The 23,138-nt window shown below is 42.0% G+C and overlaps 1 protein-coding gene across 2 annotated transcripts in view; it reads left to right on the forward strand.

Annotated features, from left to right (window-relative positions):
• Window positions 1-23,138, forward strand: part of LOC121870770 (rhophilin-2-like) — a 129,377-nt gene that overhangs the window by 50,525 nt on the left and 55,714 nt on the right. Inside the window, exon 1 of one of the 2 annotated variants that reach the window (XM_042372718.1) lies at window positions 2,411-3,676. The exons of the other annotated variant lie outside the window; for it this stretch is intronic. Coding sequence (XP_042228652.1) covers window positions 3,635-3,676 — 42 coding nt within the window. The 5' untranslated portion in view covers window positions 2,411-3,634. Of the gene's footprint in view, window positions 1-2,410; window positions 3,677-23,138 lie in introns of those variants that run through there. 2 annotated transcript variants of the gene reach the window in all.

The raw sequence follows: 23,138 nt of genomic DNA on the forward strand, positions 1-23,138 counted from the left end.
TAGATACGTGTTAGTTAGGAAGGAGATACGTGTTAGTTTGGAAGTAGATACGTGTTAGTTAGGAAGGAGATACGTGTTAGTTAGGAAGGAGATACGTGTTAGTTAGGAAGGAGATACGTGTTAGTTAGGAAGGAGATACGTGTTAGTTAGGAAGGAGATACGTGTTAGTTAGGAAGGAGATACGTGTTAGTTTGGAAGTAGATACGTGTTAGTTAGGAAGGAGATACGTGTTAGTTAGGAAGTAGATACGTGTTGTTAGTAAGCAGATAGATACATAACTTTAATTATTATAATGACACTGGTCCGTGGGCTCTTATTAAATGCTGATATGATTGCCTCAGCCTTTAAGTTAACTGGCTCGCCATGAACTGGAAAAATGTCTCAGGAACAAATTTCACTTTCAATAAAAACAATGTAGGAACTGACAATTTGGATACCGAGAAGATAAGAGTGTGTGTGTGTGTGTGTGTGTGTATTTTTTGCTTTTGTGAACACAAGTGAGTGGATGAGTTTTTATAGTCTGCTCTGATACCCTCAGAAAATGACGATCGTTGAAAAACTTGTTATTGGAAGCATCATTTGTATGCAACGAAGTCTCGGGTACTTGAGCTGTAGTAAAAAAAAAATAAAAAATATATATATACTGTATATATGTATATATATATAATTATGAAGAAAATAGGACTCAATATAATAGACATCAATTGAGGAAATAAAATACCTGAAAAATCATCTTGGTAAATTCAAGAAAAGGCAAAAATGAAAGACAAAGAAATAAAATCAGTGACAATTAGTGTTTTGTTCAATTAGGAAAAGTGGCATTTACGTGGGGTTTTTTTCGTATCCAGTAAAAAAAATGAATATGGAAATGAGAAAGTTGTAGAGTCACATGGAATATAACACAGTAGACAGCCCTCATTTACAATCACATGAGAAATCTCTCCCTCCCACCCCCCACCCCCCCCCCACCCCCGCCCCTACAACAAGCGTCACGACAGATTCTGCTTCAAGTCACGAGGAAAAAGTATGAACTCAATTTTCCCCATCTACAAGTAATGGAAAAGTAGTGTCTGTATGTTTGTGTTGACATATGGTGTGGGTATGTGTCTTCAAGTTGTGCCAAAGTGAAGTCTAATTTATAATGTTTATTGACCTACAGAATATATCTCTGGTCCTTGAGATTCTTTGGTCCTTACGATTGACTGTTGTAAGGATGTGGCTGGGCTGGGCTGGACGACTGGGCTGGGCTGGGCGACTGGACTGGGCTGGACTGGACTTGTGGGTTGCAAATGTTGTGAAACTTTTGGGTTACAGTTGAGGCAATAAAATCTTACCTAACCTCACCTAGCGGTATTTAACGTTTCCTTTTCTTAATTTCCTTCGGCAAACCCCCAAGGAAAAATCTTACCTAACTTTAACTTGCTGTACCTTATGTTTCCTTAATAAACCACAAGGAAAATTTTATCCAACATATTATTATCTTTTTTTCCTTAAATAAATCCGCCAGGAAAATTTTACCTCATCTTACTACAGTCTTATAAAAGTAATTCTTTTTCATTTTCCTGACGTCAACCCTAAAGAAAATCATCTTTCAGCTCTGCCTATCCTGTTATAACTTGTCTGTGTTTATTTCATTACGTTAACTGCACATTTTCCTGCTCTCTAAACATTGGTCTATGTCTGTCAGACCTGAAAGCGGCGGCCTGAGTGAATTTGATTCAAAGGTTAGTTAGGAAATACTGTATTAGAACGATTTCAGTAACAGTAAGAATAAAAAACTTCAACAACGGTAGAAGTATCAACAGTACCAGTAAACGGCATTAATTTCAACAGAGGTAGAACTCTGAACAGGAGCAGCAACAACTGGAGCAGTGAGTAACAGGTCCTGGGGTAATGACGTCAGCAGTTAATGAACAATAATAGCAGCAGCTGTACTAATATCTGCTGTTTCGCCCTCTACTCTCCGCCCTCTTCTTTGTCCTATTAGTATTATTATCTAGTTCATTTCCTCCCTACCCCCCACCTCCTCCTCTTCATCATAGATTCGACCTTCTCCTACCTTCGCCTGCGGCCTCACGCAAGCTACCTACTTACTGTGGCGTGCAAGTCACTGGCGGCATCAGCGTGCACGTGTTCGGACGCGAGGTGGGCTGCACTGTTGCTGGATAGTATTTATTCTCTGGCCTTAATATAAATTTTTTAAGTTATTTATAGATTAATGTTTCCTTCGAATTGCCCTCAAAATGTACAGATTTGGTTATTAATAAATGTGATTGACTTTATTGGTATATACTGTACATATAGGATGGAGAAAGAGTTTAGTATTTTGCGATTTGGTAACGTGCTTACTACATTGGCGCAGGTAACTTGTTGGCAGGTGGGACGCGTAGGGTTCAGTGTGTGTTTGGGTGCGAGGGGGTATAGCGGTGTGTCGTGAGCGGACTATATGAGTTTTCCTTTGAAAAGGCAATTTGTTGTTGGTGTGCCGGATAATATTACTTGTGGCGGTGCTGAGAAAAGCTATGGTAAATATTGCTAAAACTGGTTTCATCTACGAGTGGTTTGGTCACTGACATTTAGAGCTGTTTGATTCATACGTAGTCAGTACTTTTGTTGAAACTTTTATAACAAAGTGTTGATATTGTGTGAAAACAAAAGACAGGCTTACGAAAATCCTAACTAATCATTTGCTAACTAATATTGTATCGAGGTGTGAGGAGGAGGTAAGGACGGTGGCAGGTACCAAGGGAAGGTAATAACTGGCACAGCGACACCCAGGTGTGGGGGTAAGGAGCTTTCTCCTCCCGACATACACCACGTATGCCTCCTTTCTTACCACGGCATCCAAAATCTCCAACACTTCACCTCGTCAGCTGTACATAGAGCGAACTGGTTGTCGCTTCCCTCAAGCGATATATTTTAACGCGTGTTGGGCGGTAAAAGATGAGTAAAACGCCTAGTTGAGAGCGGCTGAAGCGGCGTACTTCAAGGCAGCAAAGCTTTCTCTCCCTTGGTGAAGTTTTCGCCACAGATGTTGGACTTAGGGGACCGCAACACACCCTCGTCCTCCGATACCACTAGGCTGGGAACGCTGAAGGGGTGAGCACTCGAGGCTGTCGTCGCAGAGTTCACCACCCGTGGAAACATCTTTCTCTCTCTCTCTCTCCGGAAACGCCCTTCTTGCACGAGCAACTACCTCGACTGGCAGACAGTTGTTCCTGAGGCGCGGTAGGGAAGAGGCGCTGAGGAACACAAGAGAAAAACTTTGACTCTTGGCAGTGTAAACAATGGGATGAAGTGACTGAAACAATATAAAAACAGATTATTTAACCAGTTTTAGACAGTGAAGACAGTCTCATCAGATACTTGGTTGTTTAGACATCAACATCAAGTGTCGACAGTGTAGAGCCGGGTCAACAATCACCAGGATTTTTTTTTATTTAAGTGGCGCCTGGCCTTTAGGGAGCAGCAGACCTTCCAAAGTGTGTCGCTCGGTGTGTGTGTGAGTTTGTGTACAAGTCCTGACACTACGACGCTGAAGAATGTTGTGTACCGCGAGAGAAGGTAGAGTGGGGTGAGCCTCGTGTTGTAGGGGACATCTTGGTGAGAAAGGGACTGGCATCACAACATCAACATGACGTCCATTATGAAGATCTACAGTAAAGCCACCAGAAGGGTGAGTAGCCACAGTAGTCGGCGCCAGGTTCTCTTAGCTGTGAGGGTTAAGTGCCCTGTGCATCCACCCACTAAGAATTAAAGGTTAAATGTCCAGTGCTTCCATTTTGAGAGTAATTGACAGGCTGTTGCTATCTCACGCCTATGTTGGGCTACATGAACCAATCTGGCGTGATTTTAAGTAATTTTGGCGTAATTATGAACCATCTTGACTATATTTTAAGCCATTTTTGGGAGCCTTTAAGCGATACTTAAATCATATTGGAGTTATTTTATTAGGGATTCATTGTGTTTCAGTTATGTAAGGGTCATTGAAGACAGTGTAGGTAGGCTAATACAGTACAGTGTATAGAAGCAAGATGAACAATGTGCCGGAGCAGAACAAAGGACATTGTTTCTTATTAGTTGTCGTCAAGTTGTCGAACCTTTCCGTCTGTGGCGAAGAGGATGGTTACTTGTTCCTGGATATTAGTACCTTGTCTCACCTCATCCCTCTCTACCCTCTAGCCACCCAAGCGTCCTGACCATCTTTCCGTCAACTGTACCCGAGCCCTCGCCTAATCCTAGCCCTCCACTTGATCCAACCCCCCTGACCTTCAACTTGATCCTAGCCCCCCTGGCCCTCAACTTTATCCTAGCCACACCCCACCCCTAGACCCCCGCCACAAGCCCCCGTTCCCTCCACTAGTCCTCCACCCACCTAGCCCCCATTTCTTCCACTACATCTCCTCCCTTCCCCCTTGTTTCCCTAGGTAGATCCGCCGCTGCTGGAGTTATTAAAAGAATCTGATCCTGTGTCGATTATTTAACTCTCCGTCCCACATGGTATCCGGTCGTTCTCTCTCTCCCCACGCGTAGGGGGAGTTGATCGATTGAATTTAAAGGGATTCCACTCCTCCGTATTGATTACATGACGTTGATAGACTGACATTTTAAGCCTTGTTACCGTATGTTAAAAGCTTGGACTCCTGAATATCGCCAGCACTCAACGCCAACACATCTAGGCTAGTGAGATAATGTCACTCGTCCTGATAATGTGTCCACTATGTTTTTTGAAAATATGTAGAGAGCGTAAAGTGTTGGAGTTACGTAAATAACGGTAATTCGTAGAAGCAAAATATGCGTGTGGAATGGAATCGTGATTAGCGACATAAATACTGCACACCGAAATAGATGGGGAGTGGATTTTCTCGATCCATTATTTACATACCATGAATATATACGATCTCGTCTTTTTTTTGTTGTTGTGGGAGTTTGTGTAGCCGGTATGGTAAACTAAACTAAGCTTGTGTCTTATACCCGTGAACATAACGCCTTCCCAAGCCCCCGAAACATTACTTACAGGTTATAAAGGACACGTTGACGTACCAGTAAGCCTTTCAGAGAGTATCTAGGAGGCTGCCCATGACATCACCATCAAGGCCTGGGTACATCTTATCACGCTGGGTACGGTAGGATAGATAACATAGGTACATCTTCCTTTATTTTGCTTGGATATACATACAGGGTGTCTCAAAAAATGTATACAAAGTGCTTAACAGATTTTCGTAGAGATCACCTGAATGTTCTTATCACAAGAGCATCATCGTCCTGACTTGTTGTTGGAGATCTCACACATCAACAAGTGAGGACAATGTTGCTGTTATAATACGAACATCCAGGCCATCCCCACCAAAACCTGTTAGACACTTTGTATAGATTTTTTGAGACACCCTGTATGTTTATCCAAGCAAAATAGGAGGAAAATATACCTATTTTATCCCTCCTATTGTGTCCAGTTATAGGTGCTAGTTAGTCATTGGGCAGCCTCCTAAAGATGTATTCAGTAGAAGTTTTAGAAGTCTGGATGATACATGTTATTTACACCACAGAAACAACGCTCCTTTTACTGCCTCCTCAGGGGTAATTTTAAGAGAGTGTAACGCTGCTCTAACAACCAAGCCATTAGACCTTATTACCCCACTGAACTATAGTTTGTGTGGGGGGGGGGGATGGAGAAGTGTGAAATAATGCGAAATTTGGTGTAACTTGTGCTGAAACGAGAACACCGCTGGAATAGAATTGCTTGAGGGAAAATATTCAAAAATTTGCTCGAAATGGATTGGTGTAGTTTGTGAATAGGGGAGAAGATCGCCAAGTCATTTGTAAATGTAATTTGAGGGAAGGTAGGGCAAGTTTGGTTCACCTGAAGATTAGTCCCCCCCAGCTTATCTCACCTGTAGTCCCCCAGCTTATTTCACCTGTAGTCCCCAGCTTATCCCACCTGTAGTCCCTATGCTTATCTCACATGTAGTCCCCAGCTTATCTGTGTAGTTCCCCAGCTTATCTCAGCTGTAGTCCCCAGCTTATCTCAATGTAGTCCCCACTTATCTCACCTGTAGTCCGCAGCTTATTCCATCTGTAGTTCCCAGCTTATCCCACCTGTAGTCCCCCAGCTTATCTCACCTGTAGTTCCCCAGCTTATCTCACCTGTAGTCCCCCAGCTTATCTCACCTGTAGTCCGCAGCTTATTCCATCTGTAGTTCCCAGCTTATCCCACCTGTAGTCCCCCAGCTTATCTCACCTGTAGTCCCCCAGCTTATCTCACCTGTAGTCCGCAGCTTATTCCATCTGTAGTTCCCAGCTTATCTCACCTGTAGTCCCCTTTTGTATCTCACCTGTAGTCCCCATGCTTATCTCATCTGTAGCCCCTAGCTTACCTCACCTGAAGATTAGCCCAATCATATTTCACCGACAGATTAACCAGTCTAACCTGATCCCCACCTGTTAATTTTCAGGTGCAATAAGCTGGGGTGGAAAGGAGGCGGAGTCTTTAGGTAACCAGCTAGTTTTTATATCAAGAAATGTCACTTTACACGAAATTATTATATAAAGGTCTCGGAAATTATAATAGTTTACATCATAATATAAAATACTTTGCGAAAACCATCACCTCTAACGCAAAAATACGAGTTAAAACACGTCAGGACTGCATTCACACACACACACACACACTGATGCTGGGAGGAACTGGTTGTGTGAATGTTCTTTAAGGAGTTTGGTGAGAGGATGAACCGGAGGGTGGAGAGAAAAAAGCAGTATAACAAACAGTGGAGAAAGTAGACTGCCGCCATGGGTGATTGTACAATGACTAAATGTAGAAGCACTGTAGTATAGGTAATAAAAAAAACCCCACTAAATTTAACTTAGATGGATTTAGAATGTCTTAATGGGAGTGTGGGAAAAAGAAGAAGAAAAGTGAGTAAACATTGATAGAAGGACTAAATGTTGACGTAGGTGAATAAACATCAATGGAGGAGAAAATTAGTAAATATGGGTAATGGCATAAACACTAATAATAAACATTGATGATTAATTAAAGACTAAATAGGGGACAAGAATAAACAATAGACACAGTATAAAGGGAAATAAACATAGGTGAAAGCAAAATGGAGATAAATAGGTAAAAATAGGTGCTGTTTAATGAACGTGGGAATAGCAATAATAACAAAGGTGAGAGTAAAAGGACAGTAGACTTAAAACAGAATAAAAGTATGACATAAAACAGAAGAGAAAGCAGGTGGATAATGCATAAAGAGAAAGTGGGATAGTAAAAGCATCATAAGGAAATAATAAAATAAAGTGAATATTGAAGAGTTTGAAGAGAATAGATAAGGCAACAGGATAATAAACTTGAGTAGAAAGGTAAGGTTAAAAAAAAAAAGAGAAAATATCATGATAAACAGAACATAATGTGAAAGGTGAAGAAGAAGATCGAAGGTTAGCACAGTATAGAGAAAGGAGGAAATCAAAGGACAGAAAAGTAAAATAGAAAGTTTGAGCTAAGAGAGAGAGAAGAGAGAAAGTAGATCACTGAAGAGGAGAGAATTGAAGGATGGTGAATAAAGCAGGTCATAGGATAATAAGAATAATGAAAGGATAAAGGTTGGATACAATTTTGGGTTCATTAATATATACTAAGGATTATATTTAATGTTCCTGGAATAAGAGGAGGGATTACCGATGTACACCAATCATAATAACCAATGGTGAGGAAGAAATGGACATGAGGTGCATATATACAAACGTGGTTCATCCCTCACGCCGCGGCTCCTCCTGCATACTGATACTGACGGTGTGGGTGAATGAGGGTTGGTGAGTCATGGCTGCGCGGCGGGTTGTTGTACTCGTTCGTTCACCACACACATCGCACGTACCGGTCCATCATGGGTAAATTTGTTGTATTATCTATAGCAGGAATGTAAATTGAAGGTATTATTGTGTTGTATCTTATAATAATTCTCACTTAATCTATACTAGGAATATCGTTGCTGTTGAGAAGTTTTTTTTTTAAGCGTCGCTCTGTATCGGGTCTTCGTCACTAGACCAGGTGTACAGTGCCAAATTTAAAGTGGTTTTTTTTTCTGTCCAGTTCAAGGTCATGTTTTTGTCCCGTTCAAGGTCACATGTTAAGGTTATATATGAACCATTATCAGACGGCGTTAAAAACAAAACAAAAACTATCGCCTCTACTCAAAGGTCAAGGTCACAGCGGAAGATTATAGGTCAACCTTGTGATGGTGGAGTTAGTGTGGAGCTCAAGGCTATACTCGTTGACTTGGTGAGCCAGAAGAGTTTTTTATACAGCAAAACGGTACCTTGGCTGTAATCTAGGCTGAACTTTATGTATTGTCAAAGCTTTAATTTTTACTTAACCTGAGGGAGGGGGGGGATTGCCGTTACCCTTATCATGTAGGTTTCTGTCTACGTTTAAAATGTGTCCAGGGAATTAGTCTTACGTTTTAAAATAGATCTTTTGGATAATTCATAGACATCACCGTTATCTGAGACCCCGTGTTAATGAAAGACATACAGGTGGTTTATAGGGGTCACCGTCTTAGAGGTCAAGGGCATGTGCTAAAATTGGTGTTGTGGTCTTCGCATTACGTTGCTATTTTCTTTTCAATGTGATATCAAATTGTGCATTATCTAGTGTCCCAATTATATTTTTTTGTATTGTGTTGAAGTCTCGGTCACATAATAACAACAACACGTGTCAGTATCGTTCTTTATGGTGTTATGTGAGAAGACTTATCTGTAGCTGTGGTTGAGGTGTGGTCAGGTAAATTACACCTGTCATGGTTTATTTTAAAAATGCCACGTCACTGAAGATTTGACCGTCTGAAGACATAAATGCGCTGAACACACGCACACATGCGCGGATTCCGGACAAGTTAAATATTTGAAATAGGTGTAAAATTTTGCCGATCAATTTGAGAATACAGGTAGGAGAAATTTTTACATAACTTTCAGCCTACAAATTGTACATTAGGAGAGAGAGAGAGAGAGAGAGAGAGAGAGAGAGAGAGAGAGAGAGAGAGATTACAAACGAGTACATCTGTTGGCCCATAATGCAGTACAGAATTGAAGACAGACTTAATATTTTAATTCTCTTTTTATAAGTGTCCAATAAAATCAACTTATGGGATAAGATAATTGTTTACGTCATGTGTGTGTGTGTTCCATGTTAAGAAATTTATCGATTCATTCTCTTGTTTGGAATATTATGTATATCTCCACACACACACACACACACACACACTTTCTACACTCAGCAGGCGGCAGGAAAGTTGCGGGGGCGAGTTGGTTGTGGCAAGATTGGGGAGGGAGAGGGAGTCTTTGTGTTAAGTGCCGACAGTGTCTATCCGTGGCTGACACTGCTGACACTATATCCTCGTGGCTGACACTGTTGATACATAATGTTGATAGTGTCTTTTTGTGACTGACACTGTTCATACATAGTGCTGACCGTTTCTCCCTGTTGCTGACACTTGATTCGCAGGCTAATGCTGACAATTTCTCCCTGTGACTGACACTTGATATATATAGGTTAATGCCGATAGTCTCTCCCTGAGGCTGACACCATTGACGCCTCTGACACCTCTGCCAGTGTCTGCCCGTATCTGACATCCATGAGTCACTGATGATCTATTTACCTGTGAGGTGATTCATAGACAGAGTTCCAGTCAGGAGAGTTTTAAGGGTTCAGAGCTTAGTGTTTAAACGTTCAGGTCGCCTTTAAGGGATTCGAAACCAAATTCAAAGATTCAGACGTAATTTGAAGTGTTTAGAACTGAATTTAAAGATCCAGAACTGATTGTAAGAGTTGTGGATTGATATTAAGTGTTTAGAGGATCAGAAACTGTTTTAAGCATTTGGAATATCTATTTATAAGGGTTTAGATTTTTTTGTGAGGATCCAGAACTAGTTTAAACCTAAAACCACATCTCTCCCTCACCCTCCTATAAACTTCCCCTGCCTCTAGACCCCCTACATCACCCTGTTACCCTTCCTATAGGACTCAACAGGAAAGCGAGAGAGATGCATTACTGGGACAAGAGGCAGATGGCCAGTAAATGACGACGGCTGGGAGTGTGCGAGAGGGAGGGACAGTTATTGTGCGAGAGGTGCGATGGTCGGTGTGTCCGGTTCCGGTGACCTTGACGGACCATCACCACGTACGGCATCAACAATGATTTGACCGCCTATTTCCGGGTCCTCTGCCGCTGGTATCTGCCTCATGCCCGAATGCAAAAAATACGTTCTTCGTTTGTGAATGAAATATCGCTACACTATCTAGTAAAAAAAATCGCTAACCTTGCTGTAATTATCGCTAGTTTCCTCCTTAATATTATCAAGTAAATATCGTTATTATCCTTACCTGTAAATACAAACACGAGCGTAAATATCGCCACTTGTTAATGTCGTTCCCTATGTAAGTATCGTCACAGGTGTAAATGCAAGATATTATCACCTTAGCAAGAATAGGAAATACTTTTGGCTCCGTGATTATATTTTAGTTATTGTAGGAAAAAAGAATCATTGTATCTTGCAGTGCAGCTTACCGACATTTTGTGGTGGCAGTTTCTAAGGTGCCGAATTCCACACATCACCCCACGTAGCCTATAATGGCATCCTGCACTTGGCATTTTATTCAACATTTTTGGCTTCTTGTAATCAGCTCAATGTACAAATTTTTCCTGACTTGTTTTCGTGTGCGGGAGGGAAGTTGTGACTTGGAGTAACCAATGACTAATACCTGTACTCTTGTTTTCTCACATACCAATCTTTTGAAGTAAGAATCATTTATGAGTGTGTACGGGATTTGAAGTCTCTTACGTTATGGGTAGATTAGGTGACAGGTAGATTATGTGATGGGTAGATTAGGTGATGGGTAGATTAGGTGACAGGTAGATTATGTGATGGGTAGATTAGGTGACAGGTAGATTATGTGATGGGTAGATTAGGTGACAGGTTGATTAGGTGACAGGTAGATTAGGTGACTGTGACTGGTAGATTAAGTGACAGGTAGATTATGTTACGCGTAGGTTAAATTACAGGTTAATTAATATGTTAAACTCAGGGCAAATGAGTGAAATTTTTCCCCCTGTTCCCACCTTACACAGTCCAGCATTACATATCCATCATCACTAAGTGTCTTTTAAATTCTCTCTACACTATATACACAATTAATCTTTTGTTATTATAAGCCCCAGTGTGTGTCAGGTCCCATGATTTCCCGGGAAAAACGCGATTTTCACCTGTTACCGTAAGATTACAGTATGTGAAGGGGGGGAATACCTACCTCAAGATACCTGTAGAAGATTGGATTGTTTACAGTCACCACACGCTGCTGATAGTGATACTTGCTAGGGCTGATTTTCTTTGTATTTCTCCTTATTTTTTTATGTTTTATTGTCGTATTTTTTGTCGTATTGCGTTTTTTTCTGTGGTGTTTCATTGTTTTTAGTTTTTTTGTGATAATATGAAATGCCTCATTCATATCAAGATTGAATTGTTATCTCAATTTATACGAGTTTATTCAGTAATTATGATTTTCACTTAATGGTCTTAATTGTCAGATTGTTAAATTTCTCTTTGTTACGTTATTATACATTTATCTGTCATATTTATTAGTTGACATTTTTTATTCATTATCTTTATTGCTTTATTGTTGTCATTTGTGTATTTCCCAATTATATTTGATGTATCTACTTAACAGATACGTGTATTAATGAAAAATGTTTTTAATGCATGAGTGATTTTTTTCCTTCTTATATTTCTGTACTAAATACCTGATCCAACCTTACATTATAGGAAAAACATTTACTGTCCTGTTTACTGATCTGGACACACAGGGAATGAAATGGGAAGTTAATGTTTTTTGGAATTTGAGCAAGAGAGTCCCAGTGTTTGTCCTTCGTTTAACACATACGGCCTGTCATAGAGTCTTGCCATTTTTGTTGTTTTTCATTGAACGACTCGTGATGTGGATGTAGGAAATATATAACACACCTCCGCAGGCACGTTAGGTCGAGGTCTTCTGCCTTACCACTTTTTAGCCGTCGTGGAAATAATTTTGTTTATATGCCTTAAGGACGACCATTATTATATACTGAATGAGAAGAAATTGTCGATTTGATTCAAATAATTACTTTATTATGTATGTTTATTTTGTCATTATCTTATTTTTGATGTTTCTTCAGTAAATTCTTATCATTAACCTTCATTTATCAGTCGGTACACATTTACTGTGTTTCTACACGTGTGTGTGTGTGTGTGTGTGTAAAAAATAATAATTTATATTTGATCAGGTGGATACTTGACTCGCATTGTTGTTCAGTGATGCCTAGAATTTGTCAAATAAATAAAATTAAGAAGAATATTTTGCTTGGGGCGCAAATTTTCTTTTGAAGTTACGATATGAATTCAAGTCTGATTCAGATTATTTTTATTGCTGCTCAGATTTTTATTTTTGCTGTCGATACATTTTTTGTAAGTTTCAGATTAATTCAAGATTCATTGTGTTAGCTATTTAAATTAAAAGTTTGGTTAAGAATGATATATTGACAGAATAAAGTTTTATTGACTTAAAGTACATTGATATCATGATTCGTGTTTAGATTGAGATTTTAATGTACTGTCAAATGTGGCAAATTAAAATTTTAGCTACAATTAAATTATGACTTAGTAATTGTTTTTCATATTGGAAGAAAGACTCGCTTATTCTCTTGTTCACCTTAACGCGTTCAGCAGCTGTCATGCATAGACTGTCGGTTGCCCTAAAATTCTCTCTGTAAGTCATTCACTCGATCTTTACTCTGTGTGCGTGTGTAAACATACTCAATGTGTTTTCTTTCTTTACAGGTAAGGGCTGTTGGTTACGTTACTCTCACACGTCATGGAAGAAAGGTGGCGAGGCTCTACCAGGAGTGAGGAAGGATGGATGGAAGGGAGGTAGGAGGGGGAGACAGGGGGAAGGGAGGGGAGAGAGACAGGGTGGAAGGTAGGGGGGAATTACAGGGTTGGAAGGAGGGAGTGATAAGGTGGGAGGGAAGGGAGTGGGAGACAATGTGGGAGGGACGGGAGGGAGAGACGGAAGGGAGGAAATTGATCTTTTCGTTTTCGTCATTATTAATCCCTTTTCCTTTGTTAGTTTTCCGTGCTGGTGGAGCGACAGGTATAGCCTCCTTAGAGGGTCAACTAGCAGGTGTGTTAGGCCTATGAGGGTGAACTAGGAGGTGTGTAAGGCCTATGAGGGTGAACTAACATGTGTGTAAGGCCTATGAGGTGAACTAGGAGGTGTGTAAGGCCTATGAGGGTGAAGTAGCCGGTGTGTAAGGCTTATGAGGGTGAACTAACGTGTGTAAGGCCTATGAGGGTGAACTAGGAGGTGTGTAAGGCCTATGAGGGTGAACTAACATGTGTGTAAGGCCTATGAGGTGAACTAGGAGGTGTGTAAGGCCTATGAGGGTGAAGTAGCCGGTGTGTAAGGCTTATGAGGGTGAACTAACGTGTGTAAGGCCTATGAGGGTGAACTAGGAGGTGTGTGGGGCCTATGAGGGTGAACTAGGAGGTGTGTAGGCCTATGAGGTGAACTACATGTGTGTAAGGCATATGAGGTGAACTAGGAGGTGTGTAAGGCCTATGAGGGTGAACTAGGGTGTGTAAGGCCTATGGAAGATGAACTACATGTGTGTAAGGCCTGAGGGTGAACTAGGAGGTGTGTAAGGCCTATGAGGGTGAACTAGGAGGTGTGTAAGGCCTATGAGGGTGAACTAGGAGGTGTGTAAGGCCTATGAAGATTAACTAGCAGGTGTGTAAGGCCTATGAGGGTGAACTAGGAGGTGTGTAAGGCCTATGAGGGTGAACTAGGAGGTGTGTAAGGCCTATGAAGATTAACTAGCAGGTGTATAAAACCCTGGAGAATGAACTAGCAGGTGTGTGAAGCCCCGTGAGGGTGAACTAACAAGTATGTGTGGGTCCAGCAGGTGTGTGTGGGAGTACCAGTCATTGCCATCATGATTGTGAAACGCCTCCAGGTTCCAACAATACACTTTAATGGGGGTTTGTCTTGCCTCCCTCCCCTTCCCCCTCCCTCCTCACCTGTGACCGCCAGTATTAGGTTACTTTACCAATCACCACTAATCACCGCTAATCATCGCCAATCGCCTTCACAAATGAGTCACTAATCTACCCACTGCCAGCCCCTGTCACTATTTACCTGGGGCTTGGTGATTGGGTCTCTTCGGGATTTTTCCTACCGTCAGAAACCAATCACTGCCATCGTCAGAAACCAATCACCATTATTAGAAATCAATCACCATCGTTAGAAACCAATCATCATCATTAGAAATCAATCACCATCGTTAGAAACCAATCATCATCATTAGAAACCAATCACCATCGTTAGAAACCAATCACCATTATTAGAAATCCATCACTATCATCAAAAATCATTCACCATTAGACACTAATCACCATCATTAGAAACCAATCACTACCACTATCACTACAACCATCACTACTACCACCACTATCACTACTGCTATTGTCACTACTACCACCACTATCACTACTACCACTATCACTACTATTATGGTGCGCCTCGCTACCACTACAACTTGCTGTCGCCGCCACCAGCTACCACCATTACCAATAATGCCATACCACCGCTCGCTTCTTCCCTTCACTATCTATCACTATCAGTAACTACCATCGTCACATATTACAAGTATTACCTCTCTCTCTCTCTCTCTCTCTCTCTCTCTCTCTCTCTCTCTCATGCGTGCTCGCTTGATGGAATTCATATAACAAAGCATTACTCTCACGCTTATGATTTATACTGTAGCTCTGTGAGAGACTTTCACTGAATAATTGTTCCTCTTACATAAAGTTGCCTCTGGCTCTGTGATTGTCTAAAGCACAGTTCAATTTTTTTTTATTTATAAAGTCTCGTTGTTGGTTTTCGTCTTGTTATCATTACGTTCATAATAGTTGTCTGAAAGATGTGATCGATAAGGCTGATTTAATTTTTTTAGAGATGTATTTATTATTATTTTTTACTATTATAATATATCAAGTCTGGTGTTGGAATTGACGAAAATCATGGAGGATATTATGAGAAGTAAATTTTATCATTATCTTATATTGGACGGATTTCTCTCTATTGTGTTGGAATAGACGATTATCATGTTTTTATAGATGGCTTCAGCTTTTAACAGATTGTTCTCAAACTTCTTTAAAATCCGCTCCATATTTTATATCACTAAGGAAACTCCTTAGTGATGGAGCGCAGCACAGGAAGAGAATGTAGGCTCCTACAATACACCCGAGGCGTCGTAAAATACAACGTACGTAACAGTATTTTATCACCACTATTTGCTTTTTAAATTCTAATCAAATACGGGGGCGCTGCATCAAGGGAGCAGAATGTAGGTTCCAGTAATAAATCCACAGCGACTTGAAATACTTCATAGATGAATCACTAACCTTTTTTCATATTCAGTTTTTGCCTTTGACGGATTATTCCCAAACATGTCGAACATTTGCTCCATATTTTGTTTCATGGACGGGTTTGTTTACATGTGATGGAGGAGCGCGGCGCTGGGAGAGAATGTAGGTTCTAATAATAAACCTGCAGCGCCTCCAAACACTTTTAATGATCGGGCAGAGAATTGGAGCCATGAGTCAGCCGTTCTTGTTATGGCGAGTCGCACCGAGTGTGTTCTGTTCGTATTCGTTCTCTCATGCATGGCACTTAGGGTTAGTTTTACTCTATTGTTGAAGAGAAATATTTACTCATTTTTAGTATGTTATTAGAAAAGCAATTTGTTGGTATTGACGTAAGTTTTGGTCTGCTTGCTGTGACCTACTTTACTATTTGCATGTTTGGTCGTGCGTTGAGCATAATGATATGGAATTATTGTCGGTTCTAAAATTGGTACTGATGCAAACCTGTTTTTTTGTTGGGTGCATTTGGTGAGTCAGTACAGTGTGCGTCTTACTCGATCTGACTGATGGATCGTTTCGTTCGTGAGGGATATTCATTTTGTTCAGGTGTGACTTTAACCCAGGCAGTGTCCATTTCTTGGCTGCCAATATATTCAGTAAACCTAAATAAACTTGAATTTTTTTTTTACTATGAAAATATTTTTAAGATAATTTTTTTACCATTAGACAACACTTTCACAAGATTTTTAAAGTTATTTTTTAATTTCACAAAGGAGGTGATAAGATATTTTTATTTTTATTACTATTATTATTATTATTATTATTATTATTATTATTATTATATACAGTACAGTACTTGTTCTTTAACTCCAAACTGGTATTTTAAGTGTTACATCCTTCCAGTAACTCCATAATTTTTCCAGCATATATTAACGCTACTGACAATCCTTTAGCGATAGGATTGTTATATTTATTGTTAACGTTTTGAATTAAATGAACACATATATCAGACTAACACGGTGGAGTAATGTTTAAAATTAACCCAGGAAAAATACGATTAGGGACCGGTTTTTCAGAGGGTTAGTTTACAGTCCATTCTAATTGAAGTGTGAGAATTTTAACAGGATTCTTGTCATAATTTGATTTGATTTAAACAAGGAATTGTGTGTGTGTGTGTAACATGTATTTCTGTGCATGTGTCTAAACATGTATGTGTGGATGTTTACGCCTGTGTAACATTGCGTAAGGTGTCTCTGTACGTGCATCGGTATTGTGCTCGTGCAGCTGTTTAGGTGTACATGAGGGTGTCCGTGGCTCTTGGGTACGTAGTAGTCTCCCTCCTCTGCGTGTACGTGTCTTACTTCAGGCGTCACGAGCATAACAGTCGCGGTACCAGTCACGTAGTGTGTGTGTGTGTGTGTGTGTGTGTGTGTGTGTGTGTGTGTGTGTGTGTGTGTGTGTGTGTGTGTGTGTGTGTGTGTGTGTGTGTGTGTGTGTGTGTGTGTGTGTGTGTGTGTGTGTGTGTGTGAGCTCCTGACTGAGGCACATAACAGTGTCGGCTTCATTCAGCTGGGACGGAGGAGGAACAACCCCGTGGAAGCATCAGGAAGCTGAGAGAGAGAGAGAGAGAGAGAGAGAGAGAGAGAGAGAGAGAGAGAGAGAGAGAGAGAGAGAGAGAGAGAGACCACATTTAACACAAGAAAGTCTCGCGTGGCAAGTGAATGACCGATAATGATGTTCCTGGCCACATTAATGCATGAGAAAGTCCCCTTCCTTCCCTCCCTCCCTACACTACCTCACCTTCCCGCCCTTACCGTAACGCTTTTTGTTCAGTTCATTCCAAGTCCGCATTGTTATTATGCATCCCTTATCCACTGTTATCGTATACCGCTTCCTGTCTATAAGATACCAAGAATGTCTGTAATCCCATCCTACATCATGCAGTTTAGTTTCGTCTCGGATTCACCATTGTTGTCGTACACTAGTCATCTCCTTTATTTAGTTATCGTAATTTCACAAGTGTCGTATAGGCCTAGCCGTCATTAACTATAATTTCGTAAATATATCAGAGGTTAGTCTTAACTTACGGGAGATGAGTCATAAACGAAGTGAGTGTTGTTGAATGTAATCTTTGTATTTACATCCTTGTTTCGGTAATTTCCATAAGTATGTAAAATTTGTCAACCCGTATACCTGGCATTTCCGGCAGGGGTAATTTTGTTTGTTATCGTACCTTAATTTCCTTTGTATGGCTGTGTATAGTATATCATTACATGTACACATAGTTATTGTACCCAGCCATCCCTTTCAATATAATATGTCATTGTATGTAAATCTCACGTGTAATTGTGCGACAACCTCCCCTGGCGGCTGGCGGGGCAAACATTTTTCAGAAAACTTTGACCTTTTTTTTAAGAAAGTTACACGTATTGTTATCGTACATCAGTCATGTCTGACCTAGTAGAACGTGGTATAGAATATATTCAACTGTGTTTTACCGCAGTGTGAGCTGAGAAGCGAATATTTTATGTGACCTTTGACTGTTATTTCACAGTTTCCTTAAGAAAGTTTAACGCCGCACGTAAGCTATAGTTACCTAGGTTACGGTAATATCGTAAATGGATTTGTTATCATATCTTCATCTGACCGTCACGATGTAAGAGTAGGACGGAAGTCAGTGTATCATACCTTGTCATACCTTGGCCCGGTTTCTCTTAAGATGTGTTGGTTAATTTTTTCCTCGTCGCTGGGGCAGTCTGTCTGTCTGTCGGTCGGTCGGTCTCGCCACACATACAGTCCCGGTGTTATGTTGACGCCCCGTCACCTTGTGTCTTAAGTCAGCTAGTTCTTATACCGCCACCCCCGGGAGAAAGATTACCATCTGTATCACTGAGAGGTCTGGCCGTGTCATGGTTATGTATGACGTGACAACATGTAAGCCTGTGGTGGTATTGCGTCAGGAAGCTTGACACTGTAGGGTTCAGCCACCTGTTCCGTCGCGCTTGGAACACTGGGGTGAGGAAGGGGGGTAAAGCTCGATGATAGGAAAAATTATGAGCGTCACCTTTATCATAAATTAATTTCTAGTATTCTAATCACTTGCTAAACACCTGAGATATTAGAACAAATGACTGATTACTGCTCGGTGCCTGGATCCCCTTCAGAGTGTACTCAAAAGAGATTGTGTGAAATTGTCCCCCTCCCATCACGCCCCCTCACCCCTCACCCCCCCCTTCACGCCTCCCCCTGCCCCCTTCACGCCCCACCTCACTTCACCCCTTCATGGCCCCACCTCACACCCCCACCTCCTCACACCCCACCTCCTCACCCACATCCTCCTCACACCCACATCCTCCTCACACCTCCACCCTCCTCACCCCCACCCTCCACACCCTCATCCTCCTCACACCCACACCCTCCTCACACCCACACCCTCTTTAAGAAATCCTGTCTGAGTCTCTGGTAGCATGTGTCGGCCTCTGCCATTACTGCTGTCTGAGATATGAGCACAAGGGCGGCCTCCACCTCCCACACCACCATCATCCACCTTTTTGAACAAGACGCGTGATTTTGGCTGCGTTTAGTCAACCTAGTGCCCTCCTTCTCTTACCTCAGTGGTGGATGCTTTACGCGCGAGAGGGATGTTTCTTTGTATACAACTTAACGTAGTTGTCCAAGTATTGTGTTCAGGTTTTTTTTTTCCGTCTTGCTATAGTTGTTGTCGTTGAATTCTGTTTTGTTTGTACGGCTTTTTGATATTAATATAGAGGAATTGTTAAAAAAAATTATGTGTGTGTGTGTGTGTGTGTGTGTGTGTGTGTGCGCGCGCGCGTGCGTGAGAGGGCTGTGTGTGTGTTGTGTTGTGTTTCTGCACCTACACTCTCTACAAGATAGCCGTAAGTCATGTAGCGACTCGAGCCAACATATTATAACCATTAAGCTTCTCCCTCTGGCCCACCACTAAACCAGCTCCACAACACCAAATTCAGGGCTCAAGCTCCAAAGGTCATGGTTACAACTGAAGGTCAAGAGGTCAAACAGGAGTATTTATACCCCGTTGTTCGTTTGTTTTATAATTATTTTTCCCGTGTAATTGGAGATAATTTATGTTTCTCCCTTTTACCTTTCTCTCCCTTTCTCCTTTCCCTTACTGCCTTCCTTTCCTCCCACATTGCCTCTGCTTGTAACCCCTTTGCCTACACCCCTTCCACCTACCTTTACCCTGTTCCTTAACTAACTCCCCTTCCCCAACACTATCCTCTTCCCTACCACTCCCCTACCCTTCCCTACTCTACTCCCCTTCCCATACCTCATCCCTTCCCCTGCCTCTACCTCTTCCCTTCCATACCCAATTACTTCCCGACCCCACTAGCATCAAGGCTAATTGGCTGCCCCCCTGACATTACGACCAATCACGTCAACAGTGTTAGATGACTGACTGAAGAAGAAGTACAAGAGAAGAAAAATCAAGTAATGAGACACGGAAGTCGAATTCGTTTTCCTTGACGAGAAGTTTTTATTTTATTTTTATTTATTTTTATTGTAGGAAAAACTGGCCAGTATTGCATCCATATTTAGTACTGTTTTTACTCGAGTCTAAGCAGAACCCAACCCAATCCAATCCAATTTAACCTAACCTAACCTAACCTAATCTAACCTAACCTAATCTAACCTAACCTAAGAAATATAGATGGAACGGTGAAAATAAATTTGACGATGAGAACTGGGGTAAGACCTAAGACAGACATGCATCATTGTGTTAAACTCACTAACATACTTTAGAGTGTTACATTCACTCTAACATACTTTAGTGTGTGTTAAACTCACTCTAACATACATCGTAAGCGTAATAAATTCTCAACAACAAACAACAGTGTGTGGTCAGCTCACAACACAACATACCTGTGTGTGACCTTATGACACAGGAAGATGTAAAAAAGAAATACATACCTGAGGAAGACGACTGAGGAAGCCTTGGTGGTGTTGGCTGACGGTCTGTGCTGAGCCATCACCTGTTGACTCAGCTGCAACCACACACACTTGTTTCCTCTCTACCTTGTGTGTGTGTGTGTGTGTGGTAGTGCCAGTGTGTGTGTGTGTAGTGCCAGTGTGTGTGTAGTGGTAGTGCCGGTGTGTGTGTGTGTGGTAGTGCCAGGGGTGTGTGTGTGTGTGTGTGTAGTGTTGTAGTGCTAGTGTGTGTGTGTGTAGTAGATGCAGTGTGTGTGTGTAGTAGAAACAGTGTGTGTGTGTGTGTGTGTGTGTGTAGTGTAGAAAAGCAGTGTGTGTGTGTGTGGTAGTGTGTGGTGTGTGTGTGTGTGGTAGTGCAGTGTGTGTGTGTAGTGGTAGTGCCAGTGTGTGTGTGTGTGTGTGTAGTAGAATAGTGTGTGTGTGTGTAGGCAGTGTGTGTGTGTGTGTAGAAGCCAGTGTGTGTGTGTGTGTGTGTAGTGAGCAGTGTGTGTGTGTGTGTGTAGAAAAGCAGTGTGTGTGTGTGTGTGTAGTGCCAGTGTGTGTGTGTGTGTGTGTGTGTGTAGTGGTAGCAGGTGTGTGTGTGTGTAGTAGTGCCAGTGTGTGTGTGTGTGTGTGTAGTGGTAGTGCCAGTGTGTGTGTGTGTGGTAGTGCCAGTGTGTGTGTGTGTGTGTGTTGTAGAAGCAGGGTGTGTGTGTGTGTGTGTGTGTGTGTGTGTAGAAGTGTGTGTGTGTGTGTGTGGTAGTGCCAGGTGTGTGTGTGTGTAGTAGAAACAGTGTGTGTGTGTGTAGTGGTGAAAGCCAGTGTGTGTGTGTGTGTGTGTGTAGTGAAGTGTGTGTGTGTGGTAGTGCCAGGGTGTGTGTGTGTGTGTAGTGGTAGTGCCAGTGTGTGTGTGTGGTAGTACAGTGTGTGTGTGTGTGTGTGTAGTGGAAAGCAGTGTGTGTGTGTGTGTGTGTAGTGTGGTGTGCTGTGTGTGTGTGTGTAGTAGATGCTAGTGTGTGTGTGTGTGTAGTGGTGAGTGCTGTGTGTGTGTGTGTGTGTAGTGGTAGTGCCAGGGTGTGTGTGTGTGTGTAGTGGAGTGCCAGTGTGTGTGTGAGGGTAGTGCCAGTGTGTGTGTGTGGGTGTAGAAAGCAGTGTGTGTGTGTGTGTGTGTAGTGCTAGTGTGTGTGTGTGTGTGTGTGTGGTGTAGAAAACAGTGTGTGGTGTGTGTGTGTGTGTGTAGTAGTGCCAGGTGTGTGTGTGTGTGTTGAAAATAGGGGTGTGTGTGTGTTGTAGAAAGCAGGTGTGTGAGGGAAAGCAGGGTGTGTGTGTGTGTGTGTGTGTGTGTGTGTGTAGTGCAGGTGTGTGTGTGTGTGTGTTGTAGAAAGCTTGTGTGTGTGTATGTTGTAGAAAGCAGTGTGTGTGTGTAGTGTAGTGCCAGTGTGTGTGTGTGTGTGTGTGTTGTGCCAGTGTGTGTGTTGTGGTAGTGCCAGTGTGTGTGTGTGTGTAGTGGTAGCCAGGGTGTGTGTGTGTGTGTGTGTGTTGTAATGCCAGTGTGTGTGTAGTGCCAGTGTGTGTGTGTGTGTGTGTGTGTAGAAAAGCAGGGTGTGTGTGTGTGTTGTGGTAGTGTGTGTGTGTGTGTGTGTGTGTGTAGTGCCAGGTGTGTGTGTGTGTGGTAGTGCCAGTGTGTGTGTGTGGTAGTGCTAGTGTGTGTGTGTGTAGTAGAAAATAGGGTGTGTGTGTGTATGTTGTGTGCCAGTGTGTGTGTGTGTGTAGTGGTGTGCCAGTGTGTGTGTGGTAGTGCCAGTGTGTGTGTGTGTGTAGTGGTAGTGCCAGGGGTGTGTGTGTGTGTAGTGGTAGTGCCAGGGTGTGTGTGTGTGTGTAGTGTAGTGCTGTGTGTGTGTGTGTGTGTGTGTGTAGTGTGTGTGTGTGTGTGTAGTGGTAGTGTGCAGTGTGTATGTGTGTTGTGTTGTTGGTCTGGTGATGGTGTGTGTGTGTGTGTGTGTGTGTGTGTGTGTGTGTGTGTGTGTGTGTGTTAGCGTGTGTGTGGGACTGTTGTGAGTGTGTGCGTGCCCAGAAGTCAGAGCTCATGCCACCTGTGAACCCTGAAAGTTAACATGTATTATTCAGTTGTGACGGGGGAATAAACCTACGATTAAGTTCACGGATTGAAAGTTGGCACGACACACACACACACACACACAGACACACACACACACACACACACACACACACACACACCATAACATTCTAACATTCTTGACCAATCAATTGTGGGAGGCGACTAATTACTTCACATGACAAGCATATATTTTTTTTTACACAAGACTGTCTCCTTCTGTCTGCCTCTGCCTCTAACTCACCCCTCCCCCACGCATGTGCTTGGCAGCTTGTGTGCTTTCATGTGCGTTCTTTTCCGTAAATCTGTTAAGTGTACAAGTCTATATTGTTATTACTTTCATTTTATTTTGTGTGTACGTATTTTTCATGTGTATGTGAGTGTGTACGTATGCATTGTTTTTCTTGTTTGAGTTGCATATGCACAGTAAGTCCATGTTGTTGTTATATCTTGTGTTTACGTCTTGCTTGGCTTTATGTGTGTGCACCTGTGTTTCCAATGTGTGTACACAACGGTATCTAGTGGTGTACACAGGCGTACATAAGGGGGAGGGGGTGATTGAACCAGTGTGGGGGTTTACATAGCGTGCATCTGTTTATTTGTCTGTCGTTAACAAACATATGAATCA

Source organism: Homarus americanus, unplaced genomic scaffold (genome assembly GCF_018991925.1).
Source record: "Homarus americanus isolate GMGI-L3 unplaced genomic scaffold, GMGI_Hamer_2.0 scaffold49310, whole genome shotgun sequence".
Taxonomy (NCBI): domain Eukaryota; kingdom Metazoa; phylum Arthropoda; class Malacostraca; order Decapoda; family Nephropidae; genus Homarus; species Homarus americanus.